The sequence below is a fragment of the Rhododendron vialii genome, chromosome 10a (assembly GCF_030253575.1).
Source record: "Rhododendron vialii isolate Sample 1 chromosome 10a, ASM3025357v1".
NCBI lineage: Eukaryota > Viridiplantae > Streptophyta > Magnoliopsida > Ericales > Ericaceae > Rhododendron > Rhododendron vialii.
The window spans coordinates 8,189,435-8,208,828 of NC_080566.1; the positions used below are offsets into that span (position 1 = coordinate 8,189,435).

General features: G+C 38.3%; 3 protein-coding genes across 3 annotated transcripts; 2 read left to right on the forward strand and 1 right to left on the reverse strand.

The window, feature by feature from the left end:
* The first annotated feature begins 4,769 nt into the window (after window positions 1-4,769).
* On the forward strand, window positions 4,770-11,477 carry LOC131303631 (uncharacterized). Its single transcript, XM_058330586.1, has 5 exons — window positions 4,770-5,847; window positions 6,613-6,674; window positions 6,823-8,628; window positions 10,160-10,289; window positions 10,435-11,477. Exons 1-5 carry the CDS (start codon window positions 5,682-5,684, stop codon window positions 11,136-11,138), a joined length of 2,868 nt encoding a protein of 955 aa, XP_058186569.1. The 5' UTR covers window positions 4,770-5,681; the 3' UTR covers window positions 11,139-11,477.
* A 1,463-nt stretch (window positions 11,478-12,940) lies between these two features.
* On the forward strand, window positions 12,941-14,087 carry LOC131303633 (uncharacterized). Its single transcript, XM_058330588.1, has one exon. The coding sequence runs from the start codon at window positions 13,138-13,140 to the stop codon at window positions 13,804-13,806; it is 669 nt and encodes a 222-aa protein (XP_058186571.1). The 5' UTR covers window positions 12,941-13,137; the 3' UTR covers window positions 13,807-14,087.
* A 216-nt stretch (window positions 14,088-14,303) lies between these two features.
* On the reverse strand, window positions 14,304-19,336 carry LOC131303632 (chloroplastic group IIB intron splicing facilitator CRS2-A, chloroplastic-like). The gene is made up of 9 exons (XM_058330587.1): window positions 19,182-19,336; window positions 18,470-18,674; window positions 18,287-18,371; window positions 18,129-18,196; window positions 17,280-17,330; window positions 17,092-17,165; window positions 15,250-15,308; window positions 15,086-15,162; window positions 14,304-14,714 (listed from the first exon to the last, which is right to left on the reverse strand). The coding sequence occupies exons 2-9, from the start codon at window positions 18,668-18,670 to the stop codon at window positions 14,598-14,600; spliced, it is 732 nt and encodes a 243-aa protein (XP_058186570.1). The 5' UTR covers window positions 18,671-18,674; window positions 19,182-19,336; the 3' UTR covers window positions 14,304-14,597.
* Between the last annotated feature and the right edge of the window lie 58 nt (window positions 19,337-19,394).

A 19,394-nucleotide genomic window follows, 5' to 3' on the forward strand; every position in this document is an offset into this window, starting at 1 on the left:
CAAGGAAAGAAGCACAGAAAGAGGAAAACAAACAGGAGGGAATGCTGCCGAAGCCCGTAGGGCAGATCGGTGGACGACAGCTGCCAGAGTCACGGCCTTCTTTTTTTTTTTTGATCGGCTAAAATATTTTTTTTTATAATTTTTGAAATTGTTACAAAAACTAACGGAACAAGAATTCAAGAATCTGAAACCCAAATCCGAAATTTGCAAAAAGCCTACCAAAAAATCACCCATTGGAGAGGACAAGCCCATACCTATTAGATCAAGCTCAGAACACCTATTGAGCATCCTGTAGCATAATTGTGTTCAAAGACAGACACGGGAACATCATGTTCAGTAAAGAAAAATAGACACGTGACGTGATGATAACGTAAAAATATAAAGAGGAATGAATAATGGGGAAAGGGGCCGTCTGTTTAATAATGGGGTATAGTATAATAATAGAAACCAAGAGGAATAGCCAAAAAAAAAAAGGTTTTGCTATTGTCAGATCATTGGGTTGACGATCGATAAGCACATTAGAAAACAAGAAAAATACGTATTTTTTGAATCTTTTACACTCTTTAATACACATTTACTCATTTACTATTGTCAGCCCATTGGGCTGATTTTAGAATTTTTCAAAAAAGAACTCCGTCGTGCAATTTTGTAATTTTTACCCTAAAAGAGCAAGTGGCTTGAGGTGCGTTCTGCTTTCTTTTTAAACATTCTTTTAAAAAAAAAAGAAGATAATTTGAACTTCAAATGTAATAAAAATGAAAAATAATTTTTTGATTTTTTTTTCTACAATTTAAAAGATCTTAATGAAATCTATCAAACAAGATCCATATTGATAGAAAAATTATTTGCATAAACACATGATTTTTGAGCTTGAAATTACCTTCATTTTCTAAAATTATTTTTTCAAAAAAACTGGAACAAAGCCTGAGCCATTGTCCAAAAGTAGCCAAAATTGCGAAAATCGGTGCCGCAACGGTGTGTCCTTTTTCGGCCAGAGTCTTTTGTCTAGACATTTTCTTTGAAATGGCTACAAATAACGATAGTTGATGAAAGTTAGTTGACAATCAGATACTATGGACGTTACTGAACATAATGGACATTGTAGTTGGGATTGCATCATTACGTATACTGTGCCTTTTTTATTTTATTTTAAATGTCACTGTTCATGACCAAAAAATTGGGACTTCGGTGGCAATCAACTCAAGTCATCATTTTGGCCAAACCACTGGACTTGCTCCAATGGTCTTAACAATTAAGTTGTCCATGTCAATTGACACAATAAAATTTATGAAATATTTAGTACAACCTTAACGCACAACCCCTTTTTTTTTGGATAAGTCTTAACGCACAACCTTGTCAACAATTAAGGTCCCGTTCCAGAAAGCTAAATAAGTACTTATTTTTTAAGGAGGTAATTTCAAGCTTCAAAATAATGGGCTTATTGAAATATAAAAATATGCAATATGGATTTTGTTTAAGAGATCTCAATGAGATCTTTAATACGGTGCAAAAAAAATTTTAAATGTTATTTTTCGTTTACATTATTTTTGAGTTTGAAAATGTGAAATAAGCACTTATTTTTTGAGAAAGTGTTCTGGAACGGGCTTTAATTGTGCTATTAGGATAAGGTGGATATTTTAGAACAATATGGTGAAACTTCTATGTCCTGGATACCGAGTTAGCTTCTTCCTTAAAAAATTGTACGTAAATTTAATCGGGTAACTCAAGATGACCCTAAAATAGGCGAAAACGTTATAACCATGCACCGAAAACGCTATAACCATGCACTGAAATGAGAATAACATTGGTGCTCAGGACCCCTATTGAGTGTCTGAATAAGTGATTCTATGTCCTGTTTTGTTATCTGGTCGAGTTTGTTGCATATGCGAAAAAAAAAAAAAAAAACTACTCCCTTCGTTCCCAAATAAGAGTTCAGATTACATTTTGGACTATCCCTTAATAAGGGTCTATTTTAAAAAATTAATGGGTAAGTCATTCGATATGTTTGAGACATGTTTGTCTTAAGAGAATTTGTCTCAAATTCATACTAACAGTTAAATTTTCTCAAAACAGATATTCACTCCGCCTCCTTTTTAAACTCCAATATTTTATTTTGAGCCGTCCCTTAATAAGTGTCCATTTGTAAAGTTAGTGAGTAAAAGTTGGTACATTTTTCATTCTGCCTCTAAAAGTAGATTCCATTTTGAAAAGTTAATGAGTAAAAGTGTAATGATGATGGTATAATAATGATGTCTTTTTAATAAGTTGAAGTTACGAAGCGGGACACTTAAAAAGAGACAGAGAAAGTATATTTTATTCGTATTGAACATCACGCATTATATTCGACAAGCCAAATTAGTAGAATGAATCGATCACTCTTTTAGACCCGTAATGAGCTCACTTACTGGGGATTACAGCAGGACCCTAGGTCTAAGTAATTAATCCCTCCTCAAATAACTTAAGCTATGGTATATTGCTCATCCAAATCCTATGCAAGGTCAGAATTGATCAGGACCATACCTCATAATAGGCAATTAGTGATTGCGCGTGCCTAAGCACGGTGCAACGCATTGTAGATGACAGTTTTCCGATCTAAACATAAATACTGCATATAAATATCACATTTAAAGTTCATATACCCATCAAAACTCAAGTTTTTTTTTTTTTTTTTGAACTGAATCAAAACTCAAGTTTATCCTCCATTGATGTTGTATGTTTGAATATTACAAAGACCAAAAACATTTCAAACTTTGAGATAACAGGAGGGTTAACTCAATCGTTAACTTAAAGGTCTCGAAATTTGTTGAGGTAAATGTAAACTGGCCAAAATATTTAGATATAAAAAAAAAAGAGAGTTCATAATAAATAATTCCAAATACATCATTATCCAAATTTTTGCACTTTTATTTCTGTCAGTAACATTATTGTAAGAAAATGTTATGCTCCCGTACTTGCACGAGCATTAGGTAGGTGACTCGCACGAGTATTAGGTAGGTGACTTGGACTTACGCATATAGGTTGCAGTATATAGATAGGAAAATAGGTTCGCAGCATTGTTGCACTACTATTATTTTTTCCGCTCCTAAATAAATGTTCGAAATGCAAATTTAATCCTTTAAAAGAGATGCATTTTTTTTCTGTATAATTAATCAAATTTTTTTCACAAATCAATAAACATCAATGAATTCTCTTAGGTTATAAAAAATATATATCTTTTTAAAAGTCTAAATTTGTGCACCGAACATTTATTTAGGAATGTAGCTATTGCTGTCTACCAAAAGCCCTTCAAAATCTCCTCAAATGATGAATCACTTTCCCCTCCCCTCTTGCCCGTGCACTCACGTGTTCTCAAAAGTACCGTAAAATTTTTAGCTTTCCCCAGCCCCCGTCGCCTGTTTCAAAAAAAATCTCCTACAGCTCCCACCACCCTCACACGCGTAGACTGCACCTGCACTCGCCGACGTAATTTGCCACGTGTCCTACCCTACTTCAATCCGGCCACGTGTCCGCCCTCCGAGGCGAGTACGTGAACGTTTTATGCAGCGCGTGCTTTGACATTTTTGGAATTTACGCTCCCCGTATCAACGTCGCGACAGCGCAAGATAGAAGACAGACGTAGACTCCACGATGCGCAGAAGTAGGGAGGAGTGGACCCTTTTGTAATATGGGATTAACTACAGATTGTTCCCTTTAACTATCACATTTTTTTTCATTTTACCCATCATAATTTACCCAACATCTTGCCCCTTAGATTTACAGTATAAAATTAGCAATTTTGGTCCAAATTATGATTCATAATAGTATAACCAAATTTAGTAATTCTTTAACCAAAAACTAAATTTTACTCCCTCCCAATTTAATTGTCATTTTTGAAAGTTTGTACCATCATTTTTGAAAGTTTATACAATTTTCAATTGATTTTATCTAGTAATCTATAATATTTTTATGTGATTTCAAAAATATTGTATTATAGAACTAATCGAGATCTATCAAATAAGATCCACATTCGATATGAAATTCACTACAGATTTAAAGATATAGCTAATTTTTTAGCCGATTAGAATACAACGATGAACAATTAAATTGGAACGGATGGAGTAGTAAATGGATAACAAAAAATTATTAAATTTTTTCTCTTTGAATAACAAAAATTAGAGGAGGTCACACTCTCTCTCTCTCTCTCTCTCTCTCTCTCTCTCTCTCTCTCTCTCTCTCTCTCTCTCTCTCTCTCTCTCCATCACTATCAACAAACCCACATACTTAGATTATTCCCAACTCTCTCTTTCTCTCTACTAAAAATGTGTTTTTGATTTATGGACGATTGTGGGACTTCACAGTTAAACTTAGTAATCCTTTAAATGGATAACAAAAGATGAGGTAACAAGTTTTGGTTATCAAAATTTGATTATTCCATTGATGGTGACAAGTTTGGGTTATCAGAATTTGATTATTCCATTGACGGTGACAAGTTTTGGTTATCGGAATTTGGTTATTCCATTAGAGATAGCGTTGGTCTCCAATATTACATGCACATATGATTTACTTTATCACAGAAATACCCCTTTTTCACCGAGAGTGACAGAAGGGGCTAAGTGATACTAAAATGATAGGATAAGGGGGCAAGGTGTAAAATTTTCAGATGAAGGAGGTAAAGTGAAAAAGGGCGATAGTTTAAGGGGTAACCCTAAAATTATCTGTAATTTTTCATTTTTGGTCTCTTTTTTTGCATTCATCAGTCAGCTCTTTGGCAGTCGAAATGGGCGACGCTTCATTGCGCATGGGGTGATCCCTTGTCTCCTTCCTCTTATCCTACGCACCCATCCTCTGTGCTCCACTGTACTCCTTGTCCTTATCGATCTCCCCCATCAGTCACAGTGTATACCGAGACCAGCCGCTTTCACAGCAGCCCGATTCCTAGGCTTTCGAATCACCATAACAAATTGCTCTTGTTTTTTGAACTCCGTTGCATTGCTTTTTAGCTGCACTTTGGTTCGAAAATCTCTATCTCTCTCTCTCTCTCTCTCTCTCTCTCTCTCTCTCTTGTGACAGTTTCGGTTTTTGGTGAGCTGCTTGAGGGTCTCTAGAGAGAGAGGGGAAAGGATTCTGTGAGGAGACAGGAGAGAAAAAGCGAGATTGCAGAAGCACTGTTGTAACGTAGTGTCGGTTGTTGCATATATATATATATATATATATATATATATATAGAGAGAGAGAGAGAGAGAGAGAGAGAGAGAGAGAGAGAGAGAGTGAAGGATTGCAGAGGCACTGTTTTTTTTTTTGGGTAGGTTTGCAGAGGTACTGTTGCATCGTACCGTTTGGTGGTTGTATTTTTCTGTTCACGCTTTTTGAGTAGTATTGTTAGAGGTCCTGTGGTTTTCCTCGTGAAAGTAGCGTAAGAGCAGATTATTCGATCATTTGCAATCATGAAAGAGTGAAATGAAGAGAAAGGGAAACTTTTGCTGAGAGAGAGAGAGAGAGAGAGAGAGAGTAGGCCTGGAAAAATGAGGTTCAGGTCACAGAGGTTGTTTTGAGCAAATTTAGGGGATTGTTTGTTCTTATGGATTGCATTCTAGTTATTTTGCATTTGGCTTCTTAATTTGCATTTCTAGGGCTGGAAGAGGATTTGGAATTAAGCGAAGTTTCGAACGAGGGTTTGCAATTCGTTCCTCTGTTTTGGAGCTATGAATGAGAATCCAAGCAAGACGGCGTCGTCGTCGTCGTCTCTAGCCATGACGGAGAAGCGGCCGCAGAGGCCAGGGGGTTGCGTTGGTATCTTCTTCCAGCTCTTCGATTGGAACCGGAGGTTCGCGAAAAAGAAGCTTTTCTCTAAGAAATTGCTCATTCAAGGTCAGTCTCCTCAAATCACACCATCATTGTTGTTCCAAAGACCATCATTGTTGTTCCAAAGATGCACATATAAAATGGTAAGTGTATATATTTATTCGAGAGGGAAGTAGGAGAAGAGACAGTAGAGGGACACAGCTATTTGGAAAGAGTATTGTTTAATCACCAATGTTCCACTTTTAATTTAATGCAACAATAGAAGTGTGATAATCAATTTGTATTCGCAGTGGGTTCCCACTTACCACAATAAACAAAGGTCTCTTGCATATTTAGGTACTTGTTTATGGGTATAACCTGTGTCATTTGTTTTTATTTTTTATTTTTGGCTCGGAGAAGGTCAGTAGTGTTAGCTGTAGTAAGTGACGTTTGAACCCCAGTCATGGGAGTTCTACTACCGAGCTACCACCCCACTCGCAACCTGTGTCATTTGTTGATGAATTTGCATCTTTGACATGAATTCCTGGCATTGGCCTTTTGACTACTTCGTTAATCTTCTTTTTCATGAGTTTAATAAAGAGATGTGCTATGTTATCATTGTGCATTTTCATTCCTATATCGGAGCCCCTGCCCGTTCAAGAGAAAAATTTACACACAATGGTGCAGGACCTATGACCCACCCCGTGTGAGAGGGCATTGCAAACAACCGTTGTATCCAAACTTTTTTCGCCACTCAATATGTCTGGTTCAGTCCCTGTATGTACGTGCATCTATATATATGCTCATTTTCACTCACATGACTAAACCGCTTTTTTATTTTTTATACGTTAGGTCGTTCAAAACAGTCTTCCAGTAAGTTTGGTGGAGACGAGAAGTTGCCCAAGCTTCGTTTGGTATGCATTCTTTTCCTCTTGTTTTTCAACCCCATGTTGAGCAGCTTTATTTTCAGGTTCCTAGGGGTAATAGCTAAGATTGTCTGCTTATATGACACCTTTCTCCTCTTTATTTTCTGATGGTTTTCTTGATTTGTATGGTTGATAGATTGCCAACGAAAACAGTGGCGGTTTCCCGAATGTGAAGAAAAGTGGGACATGTAATGATAATCATGACCAAAAGCCCGGAATGCAATCTCCGGGCTTAGTTGCTAAGCTTATGGGTCTGGATTCCATGCCAGCTACAAAACAAGATAAGTCGAAAAAGGCCTTGTTATTTGAGAGTGGCAGTGATAAAGAAGGTTGCGTAAGTAGTCACGGTAGATCTGATGACGAAGGTTCGAGTTTTGAGAAAGGAAATACAAAAGGTGAATTGAGGCCTCAGAAACTTCAGAAAACAGGACCTTTGGAACGACAACCGCTAAGTAGGTTTGGAGCGGAGGCATTGCAATTTAAAAGCGTTTTGGCACAATCAAGAAAGCATCGTTCTAAGCTCCCATCTCCGGTGAAGAGTCCAAGAATGACAACTGGAAGAAATGCATCTAGATTGATGGATGCTGCTGCTAAAATTTTGGAACCTGGGTTGCAAGCTACAAACAGGGCTAAATCTTCTCTTATTTACCCGAGTACTACGAATCATGTTCCCAAAGATGAGGCTAAAATGGAGGAAACAATGGTACGGTCACTGGATTTATCAGAAAAGTGCGATTATCGTGTGATTGCCGTCAGGTCATTGCAGGGGCATTCTTGCAAAAACTGTGGCAGTTTGGTAGATGATGCGGGGTCCAACCCGAATCTGGTGGAACAGCCGTTGCCCTTTGCTTCCTCTGTCCCCAATCATGTCAACGCGTCATTTGAAGCATTAGAAAGGAGTAAGCCTAGTCCAGTGATATCCTCCCTTAGGCGAGAAAAGGAGAGAGTTGGTGATAGAATTCAGGAGCAACCCTTCCCTTTTACTGCTCAAGCAAGGATCAATCCTCGTACTCGTGGTGAAGCCATTTCTAAAAGAAAGCCAATCAATCTAGAAGATGAAAGGTGGCATTGGACAAGCCAACAGTGCAAACCTCAAAAGGGCGTACCGTCTTCGATTTATTATAGGCACAACAACCAGAGACAAAATCAGGTACCGGTCACCAGGGATAGAGGTACAACAAGGTCAAATTTAAGTAGTCTGCAGACCAGTAGAGTTTCATCTGCTGCAAATGCTATTAACAAGTCCAAAGATTTTCTTGCATTCAATGGAAATCTTAGTCCAGCCCAGTCAAGGATGCCTGTAAAGGTTGATAATTGCAAGGGTAATGCAGAGATGAATTCTTGTAACAGGAGAGAAGGTGGCTTATCCCCAGTGAGGAAGAGAAGGTCAACCATTGTTAATCAACAGGGTGAAAATTCTGGTTTTGTCAGTTCCACCTTTGCAAAACAAAGAAATTTTACGTGTGATGCAATGACTGGAATGGGAATGGGACTTAATACTCACTCTGTGAACTGCACCTGTAGTAGGAGCATAATGGCACAGGAAGAACGTAGTAGAACCAATAGTAGCAAGGACAGTGGGGTTATTTCTTTCACGTTTAGTTCACCTATGAAGCAGAAGACTGCGAGTGGCATTACTCCTGATAAGACTCCAGAGATATCCATTAAGGATAAAATTGATTTGAAGATGAGCATGGAAAAATCATTTGCCTTGAGTGGGGATGCATTAGGTGCCCTTCTAGAAAAAAAATTGAAGGAGTTGACTTGTCAAGAAGAGGATGAGTTGGGTACAGGAGGTACTCGACCAAAGAGAACCAGTGCTATGATTCTCCAAGAGCTAATATCTGCCTTAACTGCTGACAGACCAATTTCTCATGATGATAACACAGAAAAAGTTTTGCGCCACGCTGATCATTTGTTGAACAAAAAAGTAATGTTTCAGGTTAGTTGCTATTCCTTCGTATTTATGAACTTTTGGATTCTGCTATATTGTGGGTACATTTGTTATTTATGATGTGGTTTCTGTAAAAAATTTACTCAGTTGGATTTGTTTCCCGACTTATATGTAGCTTTATGTATCTTAAAATGCCTGGTACTTGGTATTTTTGTTGGTAAAGCCATTGCTCTAGCCGGGTACAAATTTTTCTTTATCAAGTGGGAATTAAGTAATGTAAATGTGGTAAGAACTCTTATTAGTGGACCACTGACTTGTTAAGCGACAAACCAAACACGCCCAGGATAGCACAAAGGAAGAAAATAACCCCAACAAGAAAGCACGGCACTTAGTTATATGCAGCTTGGGAAGATTGCCACATCCATGACCGGGACCAATTTGCATTTTTTTCTCAAATGAAGAAGCTAGGGTAGCCATCACATCAACGAATTACTGTTATGACCTTTGTACCATTATACTTGGTTTGGCTGCTAGTTGGATCTGTTAATGCAGAGTGAGGTGATCCGTTAATGGAGAGTGTGGTGTCTAGTACCAAACAAGCTCCACACACCCGACACCTATTACTAGAGAGTTCTTCTATAATATTTTTTTCATTCAAACACCACGAAAGATGCTTCTTTTGAGAAAATGTATTGCTCTCAGATGCTATGTCCTTATTTCCACATGGATTGTGAGTCCTTTTGAATCCAACAATTTTAGAACACTGGTTTCCTAAGGTTTAGCAGAGGTTTTGTACATGAATTCTTGTATCCAACAATTTGGTTTTTTTTTTATCGGCAAAAGTGACATTTTATTATATCTCGATAAGGGTACATCGAGCATCCAATAAAAAATTGGATGAAACACCTCGTGGGTCAGGCCCAAACACCTAATGGGCCAAACCCCAAAAACAAACACCGGGCCAAGCCTGATCCCAAAAAACCCAAACACTCAAACCCTAGCCCCACCCTAACAGCCGCAACCCCAAACCCACCTCACCGTTCACCGACTGATGGCCACCAGTGCCACCTCCAGAAATTTGCGGGGAGAAGAACTCCCGGAAGCTCTGATCATAGACCTGAGCCCAAGCCTAAGTGACTAACGTTCATCGGCAGCAACACCACCAAGCCTTTATGAAATCTTGACAGAGATTTGGCAATTCAATAGCAAGGGTTTGTCTTCAAGAGTCAGTATGTTGATTTTCTGTATAGAATGATCATAGAATCTCTTTATTTGCTTGTTAGCGTTTATGAAATCTGAAGTCCAGAGGAGTATTCAGTTATGATGACTGTCAGAAATCTTGTTCAACAACTTCGGGGTCCTGGGAATTAGTTTACTAGCTAGTTTTGCTTCTTAAACCCGTTGTTGGAGGTACATAAACTCGTTGACTTGTAACCAGAGTTCAGTTCTTTCTATCTTCATCGCTATTTTGATTTTTGTAGTAAACTGAATGTGTCGTTTGGTGTGGAATGGTGATTGAGGGGTGTATCAGCAAACTTTTTAACTGAAGGTATTGTGATTTGGTCTTTATTGTCTCCAGGCCAAAGAAAAGAACCCTGGGGCTTCGCTTGGTTATTTACGTGACGGTGATCATCTTAGCCCAGGATCTGTTTTGGAAGCTTCTTTTTCAAACGACAGCTGCTTTTCGAGCAGTGTGGACGATAGCTCAGGTAATGTATCAGAACATAGCACTGAAAATTTACTAAACCATTAATGTTCTTTCACTTATTTGGCATTTCAATTTACTTGTTTGGACATTTGCATTTCCGGCACCTAATCTGTATCCTGACTCATCGTATTACTACCTTAATGAAGCGGAACCATTACAACCTGATGCAGAGCTTTTGGATTCGGCAACTTCATTTAGCGAAGGGGGTTATGGCCTTCAGTTGGCGACTAATCTCCTTCAACATATTTCGGATGTATTATACAGCATGTGCTTAGCTGACACTGGACTAAAGGGAAGCAAGCTATTTCATGCAGAGGAGGTAATCTTGAACGCTGAATTGATCTTCAGAAGTTCAGACAGAACCGATGATTTTTCTTTAAGCCAGTTTCTCGTTAATGAGTTGGAAACTCTTGCGAATGGTCTGTTGGCGGAATTTGGTCAGTTTCTTCCTTGTGTTGAGGACACAAAACATGGGAATCAGCTCAAGCAATTTCTCTTTGATTGTGTGATAGAGTATTTGAATTCTAGATATGTTCGATACTGTAACTCTGGATTCAGGGCATGGGCAGAAATGCCGTTATGCACGACAAATGATAAGCTGATTACCGGGATCGTTGGGGAAGTTAGAAGGTGGACGCGACTGGCTGGGAAGATTCCGGACGAGATTATAGAGACGGAGATGAGTCAGTCCTTGGGGAAATGGACAGATTTTGAAATTGAAGGGTACGAGACTGGTGCTGTAATTGATGTGGAACTGCTGCAGATTCTGGTTGATGATATTGTGATAGATCTCTGTGAGGAAAATATGGGTTTCTCAGGTTCTTATTGTTCAGCTGTTGGTGACTACTGATTCAACAACCGATACCCTCATTCCTAACAAGATATAGCATCTCTCTCTGGCTTTTGTTAATGGAACCAGAATGGTATTTTTGTACAAATGGATGGATTTCATCACTGGGGAGAATTTGACGGTGGTGGTTATTTAATTCTGTAGATGAGCATGGTACTTGTAGTTGCAGACTTGATTACTTGTTGCTTTCAGAACTCTGACCAAATTTGCTGTGATGGTATCTTTCGGAATGAAGACCAAAATCAGTCACTTATGGATTTTCTTAAATATTCAAATGTACCGAGGAAAAGTGATGTTTGCTGTGCAGTTTAATCATTCTCTAATTTGGAGGTTTTGTTATTGTGATATTGGTTTGGTTGATTCATAGTTCAATTCATTGTATGGAGCTCCGGCAGTTAATTTCCTGCCATTTGAGAAATTTTTCGGTGCCGGATGGCTATATCCTACGTGGTATCTGCCCGGCACATCCAGGCCATCCAATATACTTTTGGACAGTTCGAATTGAAACTCTCTCTCTCCTCTTACCTCAACATTTTATCTCTCATTTTTATCTCTCCAAATTTGAATCGTTCAAAAACGCAATGGATGGCTTGGATGTGCCAAGCGGACATCACGAGGTATCCACTCGGCGCATAAAAATTTTCCCATTTGGAGAGCCTTGAAATAGGCGTATGGGGTAAAAAAAAAAACTTTTGTCGAAGCCATCAGCAAATTACCAAAAAGTCTTGTTTATGCCCAAGGAAGTGGAGACAAAGGTGTTGGTGCTTGAGGACCATCAAGTAATAATAGCATCACTTAAGTGTCTCCAACTTACCCCAGCTTCATTTCTCCAATTCTTTGAAATGAAGAATGCAAGCTCTATTTAATCATACTTCATTTTCATTCTTCAAAGGAAAAGGCTAAAAATAGTGACTTGTCATTATGATTTAAAAAGTGTATTAAAATTTGTGAAAAATGTATAAAAGTATGTGACTATGTATTGAAAAGTGTAAAATGTGCATTAGAGTCTGTATTTTTTTTTTCCTAAGCTTATTGACTGCCCAGTGGGGCCTAACTTGGGATATTCCAATTTAATTGATATGAAATTGGTACGATTAGAAATTGTATTCACAATGCCTTTTGAACTCATATCAATATTCAGTACATTTAGGTGATATATAAAAGCAAAAAGTAAAATATTGAATGAAAAAATGAGTTCTTAAAGAAATAAATAAGGAAATAATATCTACACTCAATTTCTTAAAAGCATAGATCTTTCTTGAGTCGGAGCTGGTGTGAATAGTTGCATTCTACTCTTCATTCTCACTTTTTGAAGTAAAAAATGCTATTTGACTCATCAATTTGAAAAGTCCGGCCGAAGATTATGACGTGATATTGAGTTTTAGATATATATATATATAGGTCAGTACAACTCTTAAAATAGAAAAAAATAAAAAAAATATTTTGCATGTTCTCCTGCCAAACCTATGCGTTCAATCTTTGCCTGCCGTTCTGTTTTAAAATTATATTCCTAAACTTTTCGACATTTTTTAAACTTTTTTAAGGAACACAAACATAAATATCGACAAATTTAATACCCAAACAAGTCTGAAATAACAAAACAGAAAGTATTTAAAAGGTTAGTATATCCTTCAAGGTCCATTAGGAACCTTCCTTTAGGATAATTAATTTTTCGAATCCTGACACATAATCAAAAAAAACTTTCCAATTTCTATTCAGGCCTTTTTGATCCACAAAAGGGCCCCACCTCAATAAGAACGTTGGGAAGACTAAAACAAACCCCATCGCCGGCAATTTCTCTCTCTCTCTCTCTCTCTCTCTCCATAGTCTCTATTAGACCGTTGTGAGCAAATCTCTTTTTAATAAACAAACTCATTGAGACCAGTCCAAATAGAAAGAACCAACAAGAAGAAAACCCAGCACTTCATCAAAGCTCTTCCGCAGCAAATAACAAAAAGACAGAAGACAGCAAACAAAAACCTTCACTTCCACCAAAACAATGGCAGGGACCAACGGCTCTCTGCACCAAACCCACATCCCAAGCCAGACCCTCGACCGTCTCTTCACTGCCCTCGATCCCAAATCCCTCATTCTCTCCCACTTCCAGAGCAATCAAGAAAAACCCAATTTCCTTCAACTCACGACGGAGAGCTTTGTGATGGAGAGAGGACCCAGGTACAAAGCTTATTCGGATTTGAGAGAATCAAAGCTCAGAATGAAGCAAGCGAGGAACCAGTCGACGGAAAAAGAACCGAGTTTGTCTCCACCCAAGAAACAGGCGAAACAGGGGATTTTTCCCCGGAAAACGGGGTCCTCTGTTTTGGCACAATCGGTGCCGGACTTTGCGGCGGTGGTGAGGAAAGAGAACCGGAAGCCGCCACCGGGCATGATGCCGGTGATGATGGAGAAGAAGTCGTTGACGCCTCCGGCGAAGAACTCGAAGAAGGCGTTGTACGGGGCCGGGGCAGGATCGGGGAGTAAGTCCGTGAATTCAGGGGAGAAGAGGAGCGGTGGGATTATGATGGGGAGGAAGAGTTATGCTTGTATGGAGGAGTTGAAGGGGTTTTCGGCGGCCGCAGCGAACGCGATCAACGGAGAAAACCGGGGAGGGAGGAGTGGTAGAGGAGGGGGTGTTGGTAAGACTGTTTTGGGGTACAGACAGTATTGAATTTGGTGGAGGGGTTCATGTTCAAATTTCTTGAAGGATTTTTTTCCTTCTAATTTTCTGATATTTTTTATGATATTTTTTGATTGTTTGATTTTGGTTTGATTTCCCAGAGAAAAATCATGAGGTCTGCATTTTTTTCTGGGTTTCTTTGTAAAGGTTTCAGCTGAGTCTGATAATATACAGAGTATTCTATGTTGTGCTACTCTGATCTTTTAGTAGAGATTTTGGTCAACCTTTTTTTCTGCCCGTTTAAAAGTAACATTTTCCTTGTTTTCAATTTACTTTTTTCTCGATCTTTAGCAGCCGGGCTGTGCTTATACCGATTGCTGTTATTAGACAAGGACTCAAGTACCTGAAATTTCTCATATTTCTGAGATCGTGTGGACTGGTCTCTTGGAATTCGAACTATTTATTTGTCGAAGTTTTTATGATCAATTTATGAGAAATCGCAACGCACACTCCCCTTCTTCAAAGGCTTTTCTTATCGGTCGATGGTATCAGAGCAACTTCGTGAAATTTCTCATATCAGAGCACCTTTGTCGAAGTTTTTGTGTAATAATACAAATCGTGACAAACTGTTTGAATAGAGATATACAATTGAGCTTTCACCTTTCACATAGCAGAAAACAGTGCAAAGAACTAACTTCAAAAGCACCATTATCAGAATGGGAGAAAGATGGTACAGAACAAGAAAATCTAGATAGATACAATAGAAATCGACAGTTTGTGCTACAAACATAACTGATAAATTGCTGCTTATGCGCTTTTGGCAACCCTTTTGGGACTGGTAGTCAAACCTTGTGATACTTGTATTTCTGTTCCAGATTAAACCTAGTCATATAGCGATTGAAGCCATAGTGTACTAGATTCCTCACTGCATCAACGCCTTGTTCTAGTGCTGCATCCACCTGTCCACAGATTGATATTGCATAAAATCATTCTAAATTTATGAATAGGTCTCTTATCGCGTCTAAATCCATTTCAACGGTCATATCCGTAGGGGAAAATTTGCTTCACTAGATAGAGTTTATCCTCAATTTCTGTATGACTCAATCAACCATTTAGAGGAAAAATGATTTCCACCTGAATAAATAAAAACGCATAGCAAAGAAACCCCACCTATGTGATCGGGTAAGGTCATGAATTCGGTAAATAGAGGCTATTCACTGGAATACGAAAGGTCTTGCGACATTTTTCCCACCTAACTCAGAACTCGTTCAAAATTGACCACAGCAACTGAGCTCCACAAGAAATCATAATTACATTTTGAGTATTTTACCTGATTCCGTTCAAGTGAACTGAATTTCTGGAGGAGAAACGCTTTCATGTCCATGGTACCAGGTGGATCTCCAATGCCTACAAGTACATAATATTTGAATTTGAAGACAACTTGAACTCAGTAAATTCTTAGTAAAAGAAAGCTATGGCATTCAAGCTACCAACCTATGCACAAACGTGGAAAATCACGGCAACCATCCAAATGTTCCGTCACACTCTTCACTCTGCAATAAGAGATCAACAATTACAATGAAATTTCAGAAGGCAAAAAGCATCTGATTGGTTTCCCAAACAGTACTATGTATATAGGAGACTTTATTATTATTATTATTTTTTAATCGGCGACTTTATTATATTCTTCATAACTGCAGCGACAAGCAGTGGAATATAACTGGGGCATTTGGGCCAATGGTCCAGCAGCTGCACTTAGGTGCAATGAAGGTTGTGGGTTCATCTCTTGTAGACAGGAAGTTGACAACTTGTCGATAGACTGGATTAGAGTAGTGTAAATTTTTCCAAGAATCCAACATATGACAAAAGTATAGGGGAAAAAAAAAACAACAACTAGCAGCTACCAAGACCATGATCAAGGTGATCAGAAAATTACATAATGCTTATAAATTACCGCTTTATAATCGAAGAAGGTCAAGTAAATTCAGTTTTCAGGCACAAAACGTACAATGATTGAGAAACCGACCAAGAAAGAGGAGGATTGAGCAGTAAATTTAATGCATATTTATGATCTTTTATGCAGCAGGAATGGCTGAACAAAATCACGCAGCCACTCCTGAAAAACTAAAAGGAAAGTATGTTAAAGTCATACACAACCGCATAAGCATGTGATAGGTTAAGCAGCAGATACCACACAATTGTTATGGAAAGAGCATAGACTCAATGGAGAACCAAGATTATTGGATCCTACTAAGGGAATTCTGTATTGTCTTCATTGTGACTTGGAAGCACAGGGAACACTTTTGCATGGAGAATCATAGTTCAACTAAGTAGATGGCAGGTCCAACCAAGTACAGATTGTCTGCCGCTTCAAGAGTTCATGGAAGATTTCAAACAGTAGAAATGGGACAAGAATATCACACAATCACAGTGATTTTCTCATTTACAGGACAAAAAGGGCCTATCTTAAAGCCAGCGAAGTAGGCTTGACTTTGAAAAAGCTCTCTCCACAAGTCATAATGTCCTGGCAATAACAGTTAGTGTAGAGGGTACCATTTCTGCAATTCAGGTTAAGCTAGATTCACATTTAGATTAATATTCCTAACCATGGTCCACTTTTAAGGGTCAACCCAAATAGGGGTGTCAAAGCCATGCCAGGGTATACCCCATTAATTTCAAAATTGCTACTACTACTAATCAGCATATATGATTGCTATGTAATGCTAGATGTAAACTCTACAAGCTATAACCACAGGTCTTTCAACAATTGGCTTTTTGATATTTTCAGCCATTCAACTTCATGTCCATTTAACTCCTAATATAATGTCCAATAAAAGCTTTCATTTTCAGCAAATAGATATTCAGCCCTTGCAACAAGCTCATTTTGTCATCATTTTCTCTATGTTAGGAGTCTATTCTTGACGCCGAGCATAGATTAACAAGTAGTAGGCAGTTTGAGCTCATTGCTCAGTAGCTGAACAAGCTTTGGCTTGGTTTGTTTGGGCCTCTGAAAGCACTTTCCTCTACCAAGACTCAAGAAACGGTAAACATCTGACGCAGCAACATTTTGCTAGATACTTCTTCTAACAGATTGAACTTGGTTTAACTGTAATCCAGGAGGTTGACAAGCTTGACAATTATGGTGCTTACGTCCAAGAATTTATCTGCTGAAAAATAAAAATGCGAATGTTCTGAAAGAACACAAGCAGGCAAAAGCTAACCACACAACCGTAAAAGGATAAGAGATGGTTTTATTTATGAAAAATAGAATTCAAGTTAACTGGGCGGGCTACTTGTAAAGTTAGTTTAACGAAATTATTATCTAGGGAGTAATACCCGTTGTGATGCCCATGCCCTCCTTTTTGCTGAAGCCTTAATACACCGTTGGGAAGGCTCATCTCATCATAAACCTGCATTAACATTACCCAAAAACAGGTATTGTTGAGTGATCTGTAGATTCTGAACACGCATAGGGTAAAGCAATGTGATTACTTGTTTCTTTATATATGCTCTGCATTTCATACCAGTAGGATATGACGCAATGGCACTTGATAATATGCAGCAAGCGGTCCAACCTTGAGATACAAAAAAAGAAGAAGAAGAAGAAGAAGGAATGACAATCAGAGACTGCTGACCTCGAGAAAGCAGCGAATTAAGAGGAACAAAGAAAACATATAGGAGGTAAAGACAGAATGATTCAAGCATGCAGCCACAGATACAGTGATAAAAAAACACTAGGGAGGTTAATATCCTTAGATATGCAAGTAACACCGGCATCAATTGCGAGATGATAGATTTTAACTTGTGTTGCTAACTAAGTACTCACTGCTGCAAATATGTACTAGTCAGACCTAATGCAAATGATTTAATAGCCCATAATGTTGTTAAGTATTGAAAGCTCAATCTTACATGACAACATCAAGATCAGCAAATTGCATAGAGATATAAAAGTTTGAAATCACACCACAGCATTTGTTGGCATCTCAATGAAAATCTTCTGTGCAATGTACTATGTGTGGCATCTTAAAGTCCTTGAGATCGGATTTCAAAGGCGATTGCTAAATATCATGACGATTGAATATATCAAGGAGTTCCACAATTCATAGAGTGAAACCATTTCTTGCAAACAAAAAGATAATGAAACAAAATGAGAAGATTCAAAGTCCTTCCATCACTTGTTATCGAGGTTTGCCATTTTCACTGAGAGGCCCAGTTCATGATGGTAGCCATTTGTGTTGGCGCTTTTCATCATGAACAAGTAATAAGATCACAAATAGTACAGCCACAATAACCACTGAATAAGAGGGCTAGTTACAGAAGACACTTTTAAATGATCGAACAAACAATTGCTGAAATGAAAGGTGAGAACAAACCGATTCCCCACTGAAATTCATGTAGGCTTGAGGTTTTGCCAACAGAATTGGTACCTCCCCAATAGAACCTGCACTGATTGCACAAAACAAAATCACCACTAAATTTGACCATGGGATCCCCAAACTCAAACAAAGTAAGAGAAGTAAAGAAAAAGCACCTATGCCAATCAAAGCCTTTGACTGTATTGTATTCAACAGAATTCCTTGTGCTTGAGAAATGTGATCAATCATTTCAAAACCAATCTAGCACATATTTTCACAAAATCATCAACAGCAGAAGATCATGGGAAATCAACAAGAATCATCAAAATTATGCAATTAACAAGAGTAGGGAATAGTACATTGTGGCGAGTTCCATGATACTTGTTCCCAGGGTTTCCCAATCCGACAATTAGCCACGGAGTATACTCCACTTTAAAACCATTGGGATCGTGAATTGAAGCCGATACATTAAGCCTCGCTGAAGCTGAATGCCTCAGACGAAAAATAGGGTTTCTTGGGTAGGATATGCAAGTTTTAGGGGCAGAAACTGCACACAACATGGACCTAATTAAAAAGAAGTAAAATCAGCAACATCAGTGAGAATTTGCATTTCAAGAACCATAACCCTGGATTTTAAACATACACACACTCAACCACAGTCATGGTTCTGTACATAATCTTCGTATATATACTCCTTCGGTCTTAAAAACATTGTCCGGTCCCCAAAATGAGAACTTACAAAATGTATTTCTGCCAAGAAAAATTCAAACCCTTTTTGACAAATTGAAAGAATTCATTGATATCGAGTACCTGGCGGCAAAAAGTTTGAATTTTTTCCAACAAAATTGAAATAATTTCTCGTTCTGAGGGCCGAACAATCCAAGTAGTAGTTTTTTATAGCAAGCTCGGGGCGTATGTACATTGAAACTGAAATCTGGAAGATATATGGAAATGGGTAAAACGAATCAGGACAAGATGACCATTGATACGAAATGGGTTTTTTTTAAATTTTGTTCCTGATTGAATGGTTCATAGTCTCTGAGAGAAGAGAAGAGAAGAGTTGAGACGAACCTCGGGTGGGTATTAGCAGAGTATCGATGCAAGCTCGGCTCGACGATTTCCGTTGGCCGTTTGGACTCAGAGCAAGGCTATGAATCTCTGACACTATGAACTGGATAGAATTTCCTTTCCAAAAAACAAAAAGAAGAAAAAGAACTGGATAGAATTTTGTTCCTCTTCAATTAAGGCTTTGTTTGGGAAAAAGGAGGGGCAGATAAATTATTG

What these genes read in the sequence shown, in the direction of transcription:
- LOC131303631 (XM_058330586.1), top strand. Translation starts at nt 5,682, where the DNA reads ATGAATGAGAATCCAAGCAAGACGGCGTCGTCGTCGTCGTCTCTAGCC. An exon ending in AGTTGCCCAAGCTTCGTTTG is followed by an intron (nt 6,675 to 6,822) that starts GTATGCATTCTT and finishes TATGGTTGATAG; the next exon opens with ATTGCCAACGAAAACAGTGG. An exon ending in ACAAAAAAGTAATGTTTCAG is followed by an intron (nt 8,629 to 10,159) that starts GTTAGTTGCTAT and finishes TATTGTCTCCAG; the next exon opens with GCCAAAGAAAAGAACCCTGG.
- LOC131303633 (XM_058330588.1), top strand. Translation starts at nt 13,138, where the DNA reads ATGGCAGGGACCAACGGCTCTCTGCACCAAACCCACATCCCAAGCCAG.
- LOC131303632 (XM_058330587.1), bottom strand. Translation starts at nt 18,670, where the DNA reads ATGTTGTGTGCAGTTTCTGCCCCTAAAACTTGCATATCCTACCCAAGA. An exon ending in AAAGGCTTTGATTGGCATAG is followed by an intron (nt 18,197 to 18,286) that starts GTGCTTTTTCTT and finishes CAATCAGTGCAG; the next exon opens with GTTCTATTGGGGAGGTACCA. An exon ending in CATTGCGTCATATCCTACTG is followed by an intron (nt 17,166 to 17,279) that starts GTATGAAATGCA and finishes ATGTTAATGCAG; the next exon opens with GTTTATGATGAGATGAGCCT.